Genomic DNA, 14,636 nt, shown 5'->3' on the forward strand with positions numbered 1-14,636 from the left:
ACGCCGCGGGGCGCGCCCGTAGCTCCCTGCACACGCTGCGCCGAGGCGCGCGTCCTCGGCTGCTGCACGGGGCCGCTTGGCGCGCGCAGCCCTCGTCGACGGCAGCGAGCGCGCGCCGCAGAGGCACGCGACGCTGTCGCTGCCTCGAAGCACTCCAGCAGCCTCGCGGCGCCGCATCGGGGCTGCTCCCACGCGTTACAGGATCCTAGGACTGGATCAGCTCATCAACGTCTCCCAGGTTCAAGACATGGCCGTGGAGCCACGCGGCTAGCTCCTGGTAGGTCCCAGCCCAATACGCCCGTCGTGTGTCGCGCTGGAGGTACATGACGTAGCGCTTCAAGGCTTTTTTGAGCGCTTGACCGTGATCTTTGAAGTTGGGCTCGATGCCCGCGTCTTTGAGCACGCGAAGCATGAGTCGCTCATCGTATTTGACGTGCGCGGCCAGTGGCTCGAGCGCGAGCTTGACCTGGGGCGCGAGGCCTGATTGACGGTGCGTCAGCCGCACGTCCGCGGGCGGGTGCGTGTGGCCTCGACCCTCGTATACGTGCAGGACGTTGTCCGTCGTCCGGTACGCGCGGATCTTGGCGCTGCACGGCGGGTCGTAGCACTTGCCCAAGCAGACCCAGGTGAAGTATTCCACACCCGGTCGATCGAACGCGCGCTTCTCCTTCTCGGACATGGTCTTCGCGTCCTTCTTGACCGGCGTCCAGCCCTCGCCGTCGACCCGGCTCTTTCGTAGAATCGCTTCGAGCCCCGGTGACGCGTACGCGTCGTCGGGATCCGCGGGGCACGCGCCGCAGTACTTGTCGAAGGGGACCTGCCGGTTGGCTGGCGTGCGGTCCTCGGAGGGGGTAGAGAAGTCGAGGTTGCGCGGGGCTTGGCCCGCGGCGATCGACTTCGTCGGACCGCACACGCGGAAGAAGTCCTCGCTCTTCTCCGCGGACGCGTAGACATGTGGGTCTTCGTCACCCTCTTCGGCGCCCTCGTCGCCGTCCTCGAGTTCGTCGCCGGACTCGGCGCGGGGGGCCTCGGTCGCAGCGAAGGCTTCGCGAGAGACCTTTTGCGCTTCGGCGGCGTCGAGCTTCGAAAGCGGCGAACCGGGCACGATTTCGAAAGCGGGGGCGGCGGCGGGAGCTTCCCCGATGTGGTCGGGGATCTGCTCGGCGTCCGAGTTGGACTTCGTGCCGAAAAAATAGTTCAGCATGGCGGTGGCGGGCGGCGACGCGGGCGATGCCACAAAATCCTGAGCTGTCCTCGCAAAATCCTGAGAGCGGCCCCAGCTGAGCAGTGCCAGCGCAGGACTGCTCCGGACCGATGCTCGAAGCTTTGTCTCAGTCAGCAACCAACCACACGACTTGCAAAGCAAGAATGTGCAAGCCCGACATGGACAAGCAGCTCAAGCCCGACAACAAGCCCGACATGGAGCTCAGCGTCCACTTCCGCAACCTGTCCGTGCGGTTCAAGGACGTCGTCGCCCTCGCGCCGTGCAGCGGCGACGTGCCGGCGGGCGAGCTCACGGCGCTCATGGGCCCCACGGGCTGCGGCAAGACGAGCCTGCTCAACGCCATCGCGCGGCGCGGCCCCGTGAGCGGCGGCAGCGTCTGGTACGGCGCGGACCTCGCGTGGTCGAGCGCGCTCAAGCGCCACGTCGCGTTCATCGAGCAGGACGACCTCGTGTTCCCGGGCCTGACCATCCGCGAGACGCTCGTCTTCTCCGCGCGGCTCCGCCTCGCCGACGCGACGCTCGCGGAGAAGCTCCGGCAGGTCGAGGAGTGCATCGAGCTCCTGCGCCTGTCGCACTGCGCGGACGCCATGGTCGGCGGCGGCATGGACCGCGGCGTGTCCGGCGGCGAGCGGAAGCGCCTCATGGTGGGCCAGGAGATGCTCACGAACCCGCGGCTGCTCTGCTGCGACGAGCCGACGTCCGGCCTCGACTCCACGACGGCCTGCGTCGTCGTCGAGGCCCTCCGGGATCTGGCGAAGGCGCGGAACGTCGCCGTCGTCGCGTCCATCCACCAGCCGTCGAGCCGCCTCTTCCTCCTCTTCCACGGGTTGCTGCTCCTCGAGAAGCGCGGGTTGGCCTACCGGGGCCCGACGGCGTCGGCGGGCGACGCCTTCGCGGGCGCGCCCTTCGGCCTGCCGTGCCCGCCGGGGTTTTCCGCGCCGGACTGGATGATGGAGGTCGTCGTCCGCGGCGATCTCGCCGGGGACGCGGCGGTCGCGGCGCTCGACGCCGCCTACGGCCCCGGGACCCTCTCCCCGCCGCCGGCGCTCCGCGCGCTCGACGCGCCGGCGCGGCGCCACCGCTACGCGGCGCCGCTCTCGGAGCAGGCCGCCGTGCTCTGCGCGCGCGCGTGGAAGGAGGTGAAGCCCAAGATCTTCCAGCGGACGTCGCTCCAGCTCCACGTCGGCAACGCGACGATCGGCGGGCTCATGTGGTTCCAGCTGGGGTACCGGGAGAGCGATATCTGGTCTCGCTACTCGCTCGCCTTCGCCGTGCCCATCGCCTGGGTCTTCTTCCCGCTCATGGACAGCCTCGGCTTCGTGCCGACGGCGGAGATCATGCTGCGGAAGGAGCTCTCCGTGAACTCGTTCCGCCTCGAGGCCTGGTACCTCATCCAGACGACGTACCTCCTGCTGCCCATGTTCGCGCAGTCCATGATCTACTTGATCGTCTTCTTCGCGCTCTCGGGCGTCTCCACGAACCCGCTCGTCTTCGTCGCGCTCTACGCCGTCGTCGTCATCGCGCTGCTCACGTTCCAGTCCATCGGCCTGCTGCTCTCGGCCGCGGTCAAGCCGGAGAACCTGTCGACGTGCGCCATGCTCTTCGTGACCTACTGCTTCCTCTTCACGGGCTTCTTCATCCGCCTCGACGAGACGGCCGTGCCCTGGGCGGCGTTCTGCAACCCCGTCTTCTACATCCTCCACCTGGCGGTCTGGTCCGTGTTCAGCATCGACAACAAAAGGTTCAAGTGCGGCAACGACACGGACGACGAGGGCACGATCTACGTCGACTCGTGCGGCGGCGGCGCGGACCGCAACGACGGCAAGATCGCCGTCGTCGAGATCTACAAGCAGTACGAGCTCCGCCGCTTCGAGCCGGCCATCGCGGTCCTCGCGCTCCTCCTCATCTTCCTCGTCGCGCGCCTCGCGGCCTTCGTCCTCCTGAAGCGGCGCATGAAGAGCCACTTCAAGAAGCTCCTCTCCTACGAGGAGGGCAAGGGCGCCGACGCGGAGAAGCCGCCCCTCAACGCGCGCAAGAGCGTCCTCTCCCGCGCGGAGCCCGAGGCCGTCCTCCTCGCCGACGACGCCGAATCCAAGGAGAGCGCGTGAAGCACCCCTGTCTGCTGCCCATAAAGTGCCTGTTTGCCTGCTTGGGCTTCGAGGGAGGCGAAGTTAAGCCTTCGAGGGCTGAGGGCCTCGGCGAGGCTGGTTCGAGGCCAGCCCCTTGGCTTGCTGAGGGCCGTCTAGTCCGCTACACGGCGTCTTGGTCTTAGGAGTCGCGAAGCGCGGCAGCAGTGCCGATCGGGCGTGGTCTAGTAGTCTTCGTTGACGGAGCCGATTTTGATGACCGCCGAGGTGTAGATGTAGCCGGCCTCCATGCCTTCGTTGCCCGTGTAAAGGCGCGTGTACGTCGGGTCCGTGCGCTTGAGGATCCGCGTAAAGTCGTCTGGGTTGAGCAAGGTAATGTCGCGACCAAAATGACACCACTCTCCTTCGCAGATTTCGCCAAAGTTGAAGCGCTGCTGATTGCCTCCTTCCCCCTCCTCAAAGTCGCGGACGCTCACGAGGTCGATGCAGATCGGCAGCTTCCCCGGATAGTCCGCGTCGCAGTCGCCGTCGCCGTCGGCCGAGTCGTCGCTTTCGCCGTCGCTGTCAAAGCCGCCCCTTTCAACGAGGCGATTCACCGCCGCGACGAGCGTGGCGTAGACGATCGCGTCCTCTCCGCGGAGATGCGACGGGTCGCGCTTGAAATACCCCGGCTGATCCGGGTCGCGCTTCTGGACGTAGGGGAGCGTGTTTTCCGTGTACTTGTGCGTGAGTGCGACGATGATGCCCGAGCCGCTCGTCACGCGCTCGAGGCACCACCCAAGGCTCGCGGCGAGAAGCAGGACGCTCCCGGTCTCGCCCGCGGAGCGCGCGCGGAGGAGCGCGCGCGGGGGCCGCGGCACGGCGCCGGCGAAGGTCGCCGCGTGCAGGTGGTACGTGAGCGTGACGCGGAGGCCGCGGCGCACGCGCTGGACCTCGTGCTCGACGTCCGTGTAGAACGCGGTCCACAGCGGGGGGCCGTCCGACGCCGCGGACGGCTCGGCGCGGCCGCGCGCGCCCGCAGCCGCGCGCGGGTCGTGGAGGACGAGCTCGCCGCCCTCGGTCGCGCCGCGGACGGGCAGCGACACGACGAGCGAGCCGATGTGGTTCGGCGCGCGCGCGGTGTCCATGTGCCGGTGGAAGAAGTCGCCCTCCTCGTAGACGAGCATCTGGTACGGCTGCGCGACGACCGCGCCGCGGCCCGAGAGCGCGGGCGCCATCTTGAGCAGGACCTGGTCCAGGATCGACGCGTCGCCGCCGCCGCGCGACGCGGTCAGGGCCGCGTTCCACTCGGGCGACGTCGCGAGCACGTCCTTCCCGAGCGCGAAGCGCCACGTCCGGCGCGCGTCGAGGTCGACGACGGTCTCGGTGCCCTTGCCGAGGGGCGCGCGCTCGCCGGCGCCCGCGACGAGGCGCCGCACCGCCTCCGGGTCGAGCGGCAGCGCGAGCTCCGTCCCGAGCGACGGCACCCAGAGCCGCGGCTCGAGCTCGGCGGGCGCCTCGCCGCGCGTCGCGTAGCTGACCGCCTCCGCGTTCTCGCCCACGGCCACGGACAGGAGCGCGTGGACCTTGCCCAGGGCCCGCCGCGCCCAGGCGGGCCGCTGCCCCCGCCGGCCGAAACGCCAGTCGCGTTGGCGGGAGCTGGCATCGGCGTCATACGCGCGTCGACCGATGCGCGTCTCGACGAGCATGCGACCGGCGAGCGGCCAGCACGAGTGGGTCGGCGGGACGCGATTGAAGCCAAAGTCGTAGAGGTCGCTGTAGAGGTCGCCCTGGACGGCCGCGATCGACCGCCACCACTCCGGATCCGCGTCGAGGCCGCGGCCCGCGGCGACGTACGCGCGCGACGTCGCCCGGATCGCCGCGCACGTGGCGAGGTCGGCGTAGCCCGCGAGGACGCGCCAGCCGACCGCGTCCGCGACGCGCACGACGGCGTCGATCGAGACCCGGTTCTTCTGCTTCTTGACGCTGAGCGCACGCTCCACCGAGACCCAGCGCTCGACGAGCGCCGGCTTGAGCCCCGAAAGATCGGCGCATCCCGCGGCGCTCAGGCGGTCGCGGAGCTGCTGGGCGGTCATCTTCTTCGCGGCGCGCGTGGCCGCCGCTTTGTCCGAGCTCAGCCGGTCGCCGAACTGCTTGGCGGCGCGCGTGGCTCGGACCGGGTGCACCGCGCCCATTCTGAAGCCTGTCCCCGCGTCGACACTCGACGAGGCTCGGTCTCGCGCGGCTTCGGCTTCTTGATCCGCCCCGACTCGACGCGGTCCTTGAGGCTTGCTTGCACCTAAAGTTGGTCCAGGACGTCCCGCACTTCGTCCCGCCGCGCGTGCCCGCCTGAGCGCTGGATCCCCCTAGCCCGCCTAAACCCCCTCTTACATGATCGTGAGGCGGCTCGAGTTCTGCTTCGCGGCGCTCGAGGACCCCTGGGGCACGCGCGCGCCGAAGATCTGGCGGATCTCGTTGGAGATGCCGTCCTGCTTGCCGTCCTCCTCCTCCTCGTCGCCCGGCGCCTGGCGCAGGTTGAGGGCCTTGGGCCGGTCCACGGGCGCGTCGTCGACCTCGCCCTCCGTCGGGATCTTGCCCGTGCCGTAGCTGCGGCCGCAGGACACGAAGTGCGGCGCGACCTGGTCCTTGACGACGCGGCGCTTGTAGCGCTCCCAGGCGACGGACTTCTGGTGGAGCGAGAGGATGGTGTGGTGCTCGAAGGCCGCGGAGACGCGCTCGAGGTGGGCCCGGATGTGGCCGAAGCACGCGCGCGTCGCCGGGTTGCCGTCGCGGACGAGCGCCGCGACCGGCGCGACGTAGACGCGCGTGTAGCAGAGCGCGATGACGGAGTAGTCCGGCCCCTCGTTCCAGAGGCTCTTGGTCTTGCCGCCGCCGACGGCGAGCGACGAGCAGTCGCCGAAGAAGTCGCCCGCCTGGAGCCGCCCCAAGTCGTAGAACTCCGCGACGGTGTTGATGCTGTTGTGGCGCCCGGACAGGGATCCGCGCCGGCCGCCGAGGGACTCGCGGCGCCCGCGGCGCGGCGCCCCCGCCGGCGGCGCCGGCTGCGGCGGCGCCTTCTTCTTCCGCGCGTCCTCCAAAAACGACGTCGCGCGGCGCCGGCTCGCGACGTCGCCGCCCTTGGCCGCGGCCGGCAGGATGAGCTTCTTGACGATCCTACACTCGCCCGTGATCACGACGAAGAGCTTGTCGAAGTGCTTTTTCTCGCCCTGGCAGGAGATGACCTGGTTCGCCGTGTGGTCCTTCTGCTCGAAGGGCAGCAGCGCCTTCCGCAGGTCCTCGAGATGCAGGTCGTGGAAGTGGGGCAGCTGCCGAAAGAAGTGGATCTTCTCCGACATCTTCTTGTCCTCGATGTGGCGCGTCGCGTTCTCCACGTCCCGGACCGTGACGACCATGAGCTTGCAGTCCGTGACGCACCGCGCGGCCGTCTTGTGGCTCGGCGCGCGGTTGAAGGTCTCGCCCGTCGTGTACTTGCACACGTCGAAGATGATCTTCTCGTAGGCGACCTCGACGCTCACCGTGCCCGACACGAGGACGTAGAACGCGCCCGAGTTCTGCCGGCCGTCCTTGGGCTTGAAGATCATATCGCCGAGGCGGTAGGTCAGCAGCCGCATGTGGCGCGCGAGCTCCGTGACGACCTCGTGGCCCTTCTCGCTAAAGTAGCTGTGGCTCAGGAGCTTGTTCACGAGGACCCTCAAATCCTCCTCGCGCCGGAGGCCCGGGTCGAGCTTCACGATCTCGAGGAGCGACAGCGGGCCGCCGCGGCGGCCCTTCTTCGAGCCGCCGCGGCTCGTCGCGCGGCTCTCGCCGCGGCTCTTGCCGTCGCGGTCGTCGTGGTCGCCGGTCTGGGGCGGCGTCTCCGGCGTGTGGACGCCCGGCTGCGCCTTGCGGCCGAGGCGGCCCCGCTTCTTCTTGCCCTTGTCCTCGACCATGACGAGCTGCTCCACGCGGCGCGACCCGGGCATGTCGACGTAGGTCGCGCCGCCGCGCTCCCGCGACTTCTGCCGCTCGCGCTGCTCCCGGTACTCGAGCGGGATGAACTGCTGGCTCGCGCGGTGCGCGAGGATGTACTTGCGGACGCCCGCGCGGAACCGCGCGAGGCCCCGGCCGACGACGCGCGGCATGAGCGACGGCCGGTCCAGGTACGTCGCCTCCGCCTCGCGCAGCTCCATGTCGTCGGGGAAGAGGTCCTCGTTCTCCGGCTGCGCCACCTCCTGGTGCACGTCCTTGGACGGCAGCTGCACGACGTGGACGACCTTCTCCTCGTCGTGCTTGCCGGCGTCGAAGTCGACGGGCGCGTCGTCCTTGCTCGGCGAGCTCGCGCCGCCGGGCGAGCCCATGGGCTCGTCCGGAGGCTCGGGGCTCTCCATCGTCGTCTGAAACGCTCGGGCGACTTTTGGCCTCATCGTATCCCATGAGGTCGGGGCTGCCCCTCGGGAAGCCGCCGCGCCGTCGCGTCGAAGCGCCGCGCAACGCATCGTCGCGCGCCCGCGCCGCGAAGATGAGCTCGCTCTCGTCGCGGATGCCCGCGCTCCCGCCCGCGCCCGCCTACGACCCGTCGACGACGCCGGCCTACGACCTGCACAGCGTCGGGTCGCTGACGACGTACCAGCTGCGGCAGGAGCTCGAGCTCAAGGGCGCCTTCGCGCGCTTCTTCCCCGACGACACGGGCGTCTGCCACGACTCGCTCCTCGCGGCCATGGTGTCCTACCTCCGCGAGGAGCAGGCCAAGGCGGAGGCGGCCCGCTTCGAGGCGCTCGAGGCCGAGGCGGACGCGCGCAAGAAGAGGATGGCGGAGGCCAAGGAGGCGCGGAAGGCCGAGGCGCTCGAGCGGAGCCGGCTGCGCCGGGAGGCCGCGGCGAAGGCCAAGGCCGAGAACCCCCCCGGCGACGCCCCAAAGGAGCCCGTCGTCCTCCCGCCGCCGACGGGCAAGGTCGTCATGCTCGACGGGCCCGCGCCCGAGAAGCCCGAGGCGCCGCTCGTCGCGGAGGTCGCCGCGCCCGAGCCGGCGGGCGAGCCGGCGCGCGTCGCCGAGGACACACGATACGCGCTCCCCGTCCCCATCGAGGGCTAAACCTACTACGCGAAGACGGCCCAGAGGAGGAAGCTCGAGCAGCAGCCGATCGTGACGCCGATGATGGCGTTGTTGCGCGTCTGCTTCTGCCGCATGGCCTCGATGACGCCCTCGACCGTGGGCAGCTTGGCGACGAGGCCGCCGAGCGTGAGCTCGCTGCCCTCGAGCGCCGCGCGCTGCGCCGCGAGGTCGCTCCGCGCCTCGGCGGCCTGGTCGAGGACGTCGCCGACGCCGCGGCTCGCGTTGCCCAGGTGCTTGCGCTCCTTGAGGATGGGCTGCAGGTGCTCGCCGCCGGCCTCCGGGTCGTCGGCATCCGCGCCGCAGAAGAGCCGCGACCGGTCGCTGTTCGTTTTTACCTCGCGCATCGCCTTCTTGCGCTCGCGCTCGAAGTCGCCCGCGACCTCCCGCGACCGCTGGAGGATCGCGTTGCGCGCCGCCGACGGCGCTTTCTCCACCTCGACGGCCATGGCGTCGGCGACGTCGCGCAGCTCCGCGAGCAGGCCCTCCATGCTCGCGCTGAGCCGCGACTCCTCGGCGCCGCTCGTCGACGGCCGCGCGACGAGGCTCACGAGGTTCGGCAGCGACCGCTCGAGCTCCGCTTCCAGGTAGCGCGCGCGGCTGCGCAGCTTCTCCCAGGACGTCGTCTCGGCCGCCATCGTTGGTGGCGGCGACGTTGGCGGCGCGAGAGCGCAGCGCGGCACCGACGCGGCACGATGGTTGCGTGAAGTGGCAAGAATGGACGCCGAGGAGACGCGCTCCTTCGGCGTCCCGCGCGACGCCTCAACTGCTGCAGTCACACTCAGTCGTAGGTCGTCATCGTCGACGGCAGCACCAGACGCGCCGTCGCCGCCGCCGCCGCCGCCGGAGCCGCCGAAGCCGAGCAAAATAAAGCTGCATTTCAAGGCCGTGGGCAACGCGCCGATCATGCGGAAGATGAAATTTCACATCAGCGGCGACGAGCCGTTCCGATCCGTGCATCGATTCCTGCGGGACCGGCGCGGCGCCGGCGTCCGCGCGCGCCGCCGGCCGCGCGCGGCGGACGAGCGACCGCCGCGCGCTCGCAGGCTCCAGCTGTCGAGCGACAGGCAGCTCTTCCTCTACTGCGACAGCGCGTTCACGCCGAGCCCCGTGGAGCCGCTGGACCACCTGTTCCGGTGCTTCGGCGCGGGCGGCGAGCTCGTCGTGAACTACGCGACGACCGGCGCGTACGGTTAAGCGCGGGGACCTCGACCTAGGGCGGGGGAAGGGTCGAGGAGAGCTCGCCGGACGTCGTCGCGTCGACGGAGGGGTGGGCCTCGCCCGTCGCCTCGGCGTGCTGCTTCGCCTTCTCCGCGCGCCGCTTCTGCTGGAGCGACTTGGGCACGAGCGCGTTGCGCTTGATCGCGAGCTGGCGGATCTCCTGGTCGCGCTGGAGGAGGATCGTGCCGAGGTAGGCCGCCTCCGTGTTCCGCTCCTCGTCCTCGCGCTCGCCCGCGAGGACCTTCTGCTCCGCCTGCGTCGCCTCGGCCGTCGCCGCGCACGCGCCGAGCTTGAGCTCGAGGAGCTTCGCGTCCGCGGCGATGGGCTTGACGCCGGCGGCGCGGAGCTGGTCGCGGACCTCGGCCCAGGACTCGCCGTCGCAGAACTGCTCGTAGTGGCGCACCATGCAGAGCGTCGCGCGGTCCTCCGCGGGGATGCCGTCCGCCGCGTCCTCGTGGCCCAGCAGCTCGACGATGGGCGCGATCTTGGCCCGCAGGTCGCAGGCGCCCACGGCCTGGCGCATGGCGCGCTCGGCCTTGGCGGCCATGGACGTCTGCAACCCGCCGCCCTGGGCCTTGCGGACGAACTTCGTCGTCGCCTTCGCGTCGGGCGAGCCCGGCGACGGCGGCGGCGGGGGCGCCCGCAGCGACTCGTCGTCGCTCGAGTCGCCCGGCGGCGGCGGCTGGGCCCGCGACGGCGAGCCCGCGTCGTCCGCGGCCGCCGCGCCGCCGAGGCCGCGCTGGCGCCGGAGCGGCTGCTGCAGGTTCGACAGGATGCCGTGCTCGCGGTCGCAGCCCAGGCGGATCTCCTCGTCCTCCCAGACGTGGGCCAGGAGCTGGGACGCGGACCGCATGGACCGGTCGCTCCGCCACGCGCGCACGTAGGGCACGAGCTTCCCGTTCCGCGCGAGATCCGCGAGCACGCCGCAGACCTGGTGGCGCATGAGGCGCGGCCCCACCTCGAGCATGCTCAGCAGCGCGTCGATGCCGTGGGCCGGCGGGAGCCGCGCCTCGGACCGCTTGTTGCCGACGACGGCGTTCCAGACGCAGTCCAACACGCCGACGGTGATCGGCGTGACCTTCTCCGTCGCCGACGAGCTCGCGATGCCGGAGCCGCCGCCGTCGTCGTCGCCGCCGCCGCCCGGCGGCGCGGGCCGGAGCCGCGGCGCCGGGCTCCGGCCGGAGCAGTAGATCTCGAGCTCGTCGACGAGCGCCGAGATGCCGTCGAGGCGCCGCAGGCTCGTCTGGTTCCCGACGTGGCCCTCGCAGAGCTTGGAGAGGATCTGCACGGCGTCGGCGCGCAGCGAGTTGTTCGCCGATTTGTCCGTGAAGCGCCGGAGCATGATGCGCACCGCGTCCAGGTGCCCGAGCTCGTCCTGCAACCCCGGCAGGCCCACGACGGAGATGAGGAGCATCAACGCGCCCTGGATGAGGCCCGACGCCGACTTGGGCACCTTGGGCTCGCTCTTCGGCGCGCCGCCGCCGCCGCCCGTGTCGTCGCAGGCGTCCAGGAAGCGCAGCGCGAGGATGTGGCCCTGCAGGGCCTGGAACGCGGCGGGCGCGCGCGGCGCCAGATTCAGCAGCACGGCCATGGCCTGCTGCTGGAGCACGTGGAGCTGCGTCAGCGGCAGGCGCCGCAGCGTCGTCGGGATGCGCCGCCGCGGCGCGCCCGCGGCCGGCTCCGGCGCGTCGCCCGGGTCGCCGTCCGCGGGGCTCCCCGGCCCCTCCAGGAGCATGGACTCCTCGAAGCTCGGCTCGTCGACGGCCTCGAGGGAGTCGACGTCGAGGTACATGAGCAGCGCGCCCATGAAGTCGGCCTTGACGATGAGCTCGAGGTTCGCCTGGTCCTGGCGGCCGAGGTCCGACAACAAAGCCCACAGGATGCGCTTCATCTCCAGGTCCTCGGGCGAGCCCGTCGCGAAGTTGTGGCGGTCCGCGAGGGGCGGCTTGTCCGGGTCCCAGAGCGACCCCTTGGACGACGCGCGCGTCCGCTCCTCGATCGAGTCCTCGGGGAGCTCCGACGCCGTCGCGTACTGCAGCAGCAGCTGGAGCAGGTTCTGCGTCCGGAAGGGCTTGTGGCTCTTGCGGTGCGACGCGATGAGCGACGACACGATGAGCACCTCGTTCCGGAGCTGCTTGTCCACCGCGCGGCGCCCGTGCACGAAGAGCGCCGTGAGCAGCTGGCGCAGGACGGCCAGCGCCGTGTCGTCCGCGAGGTGCCACATGGCGTTGTTCTCGCGGCGCCGCGCCAGCAGCTCCGTGCGCGACGGCGCCGGCGGGCCCGCGGCGTTGACGGCGACGGCGCTGTGCTCGAGCGCGTTCCACAGCACCTCGACGGCGACCGCCACCGGCTCGGACCCGAGCGGGTCGTGGAGGAAGAGGCGCAATACCGAAATGCAGACGCCCATGCCGCCGCAGCGCACCAACGCGCCCGCGGCGTCGTAGGACGTCGACAGCTCGCGCAGGAGCTTCACCAAAGCTAAAAGCAGCTGCAGCTCCGCGAACGCGAGCGTCCGCGGCGCCGTCGAGAAGACCAGGGCCCCGCCGAAGGGCGTGCCCGCGCGCGCGCCGGCGGCGCTGAGGCGGTGGCCGCTCATGCCGCCGGAGCCGCCGCCCTTGCCGAGCTTCTTCTTCTTGTGGCGCCGCGCGTCCGCGCTCTCGTCGTCGTCGGACGACTCGCCGTCGACGTCCTTCGAGATGGCCTCGGCGACGACCGCGGCCGTGCCGTCGTCGTCGATGGCTAGCAGCTGCTCGACGTGGGTGCGCAGCTCGGCGACGGCGCCCTCGACGACCTGGGCCTTGAGGAGGAGCCGCCGGTTGAGCTGCTTCGTCGCCGTCGCGTTCTGGCGTCCGCCGCCGCGCTCCGCGTCGCCCTCGGCCTCGCCCCGGGCGACGACGTGGAGCGCGCGCGTCGCCTCGATGGCCACGCGCGGCGACCCGGAGTGGAGCAGGCTCTCGAGGCGCCGCAGGATCGTCTCCGCGGCCGCGAGGCCGGGCGCGAGCAGCTCCTCGTTGCTCTTCTCGCGGATCGCGGGCATGCCGCAGAGCCGCACGGTCTTGCAGAGCGTCTTCTCCAGGTCCAATGCGTCGTCGGGCTGCTCCATGGCCCCGATGCGCGCCGACACGAGCTCGAGCAGCTCGGCGACGACGGGCAGCTCGCGCAGCGTGAAGCCCGTGCGGCAGCTCTTGACGATGCGCTTGAGCAGGGCGTGCTGCCGCGACACGAGGTCCCGCGTCTGCTCATCCTTGAAAAAATCCAAGATCTTCCCAAAGTCCGGCCGCTCCATGATGCGCCCTCGGGGGCGCCGACGACTGGAGGCAGCCAACACCTCGTCGCGTTACAACCGGACGCAAGCCGGATACGCTGAACCGCACAGGCAAACCTCAGCGAGCGGCGTGGCCAGTGCCCGGCTTGGTCGATACAAATCCAGGCGCCGCGCGTCGTGTGCGCCGCCGTCCGCGCGCCGCTGCTCGCCTCTGATTGCACGAGCTCCTCGCCTCCCCACTGCGCCTGCGTCCTCGTCATTTGAGTGTGGCAGCGCGATGGCGATGGGCAAGACACTGGACAAGACGCTGGACCTCCTGATCGACCACGGCGTCGTCGACGTCGTGTGCGCGGCCGTCGACGCCTTCAGGGAGGGCTTAGGCGGCGTCGCAATTGCCGCGCTCGCGGGCCTCGCCGTCGCGCACGTCGCCGCCGGGCGCCTGGGGTCGGCCCTGGCCTGCGCCTGGTGCGCGCTGGGCCAGGGCGGCAAGCGCGGCGTCGCGGCGCTCGCGGCGCTCGCCGTCGTCGAGAGCGACTACCGCTGGCTGCGCATGGCGACGGACGCCGAGGGCGACGCCGCGTGGCTCGCGCGCCACGCGTTCGCGTTCGGAGCCGTCGCCGCGCTCGCGCTGCGCTTCGCGAGCGAGCCTGTCTGGGTCTTCGTGCCCGAGGGGCCGCGCCGGTCCTGGGCCGCGCTGCCCGTGTTCGGCGCCGCGGCGGCCGTCGCGGGGAAGGGCTTCTGCGTCGCGTCGGCCGCGACGAACATGGACGCGCTGCTCGGCGGCGCGTTCGCGGCCGTCGCGGCCGCCGCCGTCGGGATCGCCGCGGCCCGAACCTGCCGCGGCCACCTCGGCGCCGTCGCGCTGATGGCCGCCGTCGCGGCGTCGTCGGCGGCGCGCTGCGAGCGCTGGTGCGGCGGCGGCGCGCCGCAATCGCTCGTCGGCGAGCTCCACGTCGACGACCGCCCGGATCTGGCGTCCCTCTTCGACGCGGCCGTGGCGCTGATCGGCGACGAGGCGGACTACCGTTCCTTGATCGACCACCCGCGCGCGGCCAACGGCGGCGCGGCGAGCGAGCACGCGTACCACCGGCGCCGCGCGGCCGCGGACTTCGCGGGCGAGTCCGTGCCGCTGCTCCAGGACCTCGTGGTCGAGCTCCGCCACCGGAAGCGCGAGCTGCGGGCCCTCGCGGGCCGTTTCCTGCCCTTTACCTCCGCGCCGCTCGTCGACGAGCTGCCGACGCCCGACGAGGCCTGCGTCCGCATCCGCGACGGCAACGGCACGGCGTTCGACCGCGCGTGCAACACGGGCATCGGCACGGCCTGGAAGCTCCGGGGCACGCCCGAGGCCATGGGGAACTTCCGCCGCCTCGCGAACCGCGTCTTGGCGACGAACGTCTCGCGGGGCTACCACCTCAACTCGCTCTTCTACCCTCCCGACTCGTTCGCGATGTGGCACGCGAACTCCTTCGACACGGCGGCCTACCGCCTCTACCTCGTCCGCGTCCGCGGCAACGCGTCCTACGCCTACGTCGACGACGGCGGCGCCACGGTCCGCGCGCCGGACCGCGACGGCGTCGCCCGCGTCTTCCGGATCGACGCGTGCGCGCGGCGCTGGCACAGCATCGTCGTCGACGACGGGAGCCGCTGGTCCTTCGGCTTCATGCTCCCCCAGGCCAAGGCCCTCGAGCTCCTCGGCCGCGCCGCGTAAAAAACGCTTAGAACAGGAGCCGCTCGACGCCGCCCCGCGCG

General features: G+C 71.3%; 3 protein-coding genes across 3 annotated transcripts in view; 2 read left to right on the top strand and 1 right to left on the bottom strand.

Annotated features, from left to right (window-relative positions):
• The window catches only part of ABC43 (hypothetical protein), a gene marked incomplete at both ends in the record, with an annotated part of 4,625 nt that extends 1,252 nt beyond the window's left edge, over positions 1-3,373 (top strand). The window contains one exon of the mRNA XM_009033944.1: positions 1,336-3,373. Coding sequence (XP_009032192.1) covers positions 1,336-3,333 — 1,998 coding nt within the window. The remainder of the gene's footprint in view (positions 1-1,335) is intronic.
• Positions 3,374-8,374: 5,001 nt separating this feature from the next.
• Positions 8,375-9,079, bottom strand: AURANDRAFT_59751 (hypothetical protein; the record flags this gene model as incomplete). Its single annotated transcript, XM_009034540.1, has 1 exon — positions 8,375-9,079. The coding sequence occupies one exon, from the start codon at positions 9,037-9,039 to the stop codon at positions 8,389-8,391; it is 651 nt and encodes a 216-aa protein (XP_009032788.1).
• A 171-nt stretch (positions 9,080-9,250) lies between these two features.
• On the top strand, positions 9,251-9,595 carry AURANDRAFT_9220 (hypothetical protein; the record flags this gene model as incomplete). Its single annotated transcript, XM_009033899.1, has 2 exons — positions 9,251-9,391; positions 9,473-9,595. Coding segments are annotated over 2 exons (264 nt in total), but the record flags the coding sequence as incomplete, so codon positions are not given.
• Positions 9,596-14,636: the final 5,041 nt, after the last annotated feature.

This window comes from Aureococcus anophagefferens (assembly GCF_000186865.1).
Source record: "Aureococcus anophagefferens unplaced genomic scaffold AURANscaffold_1, whole genome shotgun sequence".
Lineage (NCBI taxonomy): Eukaryota > Pelagophyceae > Pelagomonadales > Pelagomonadaceae > Aureococcus > Aureococcus anophagefferens.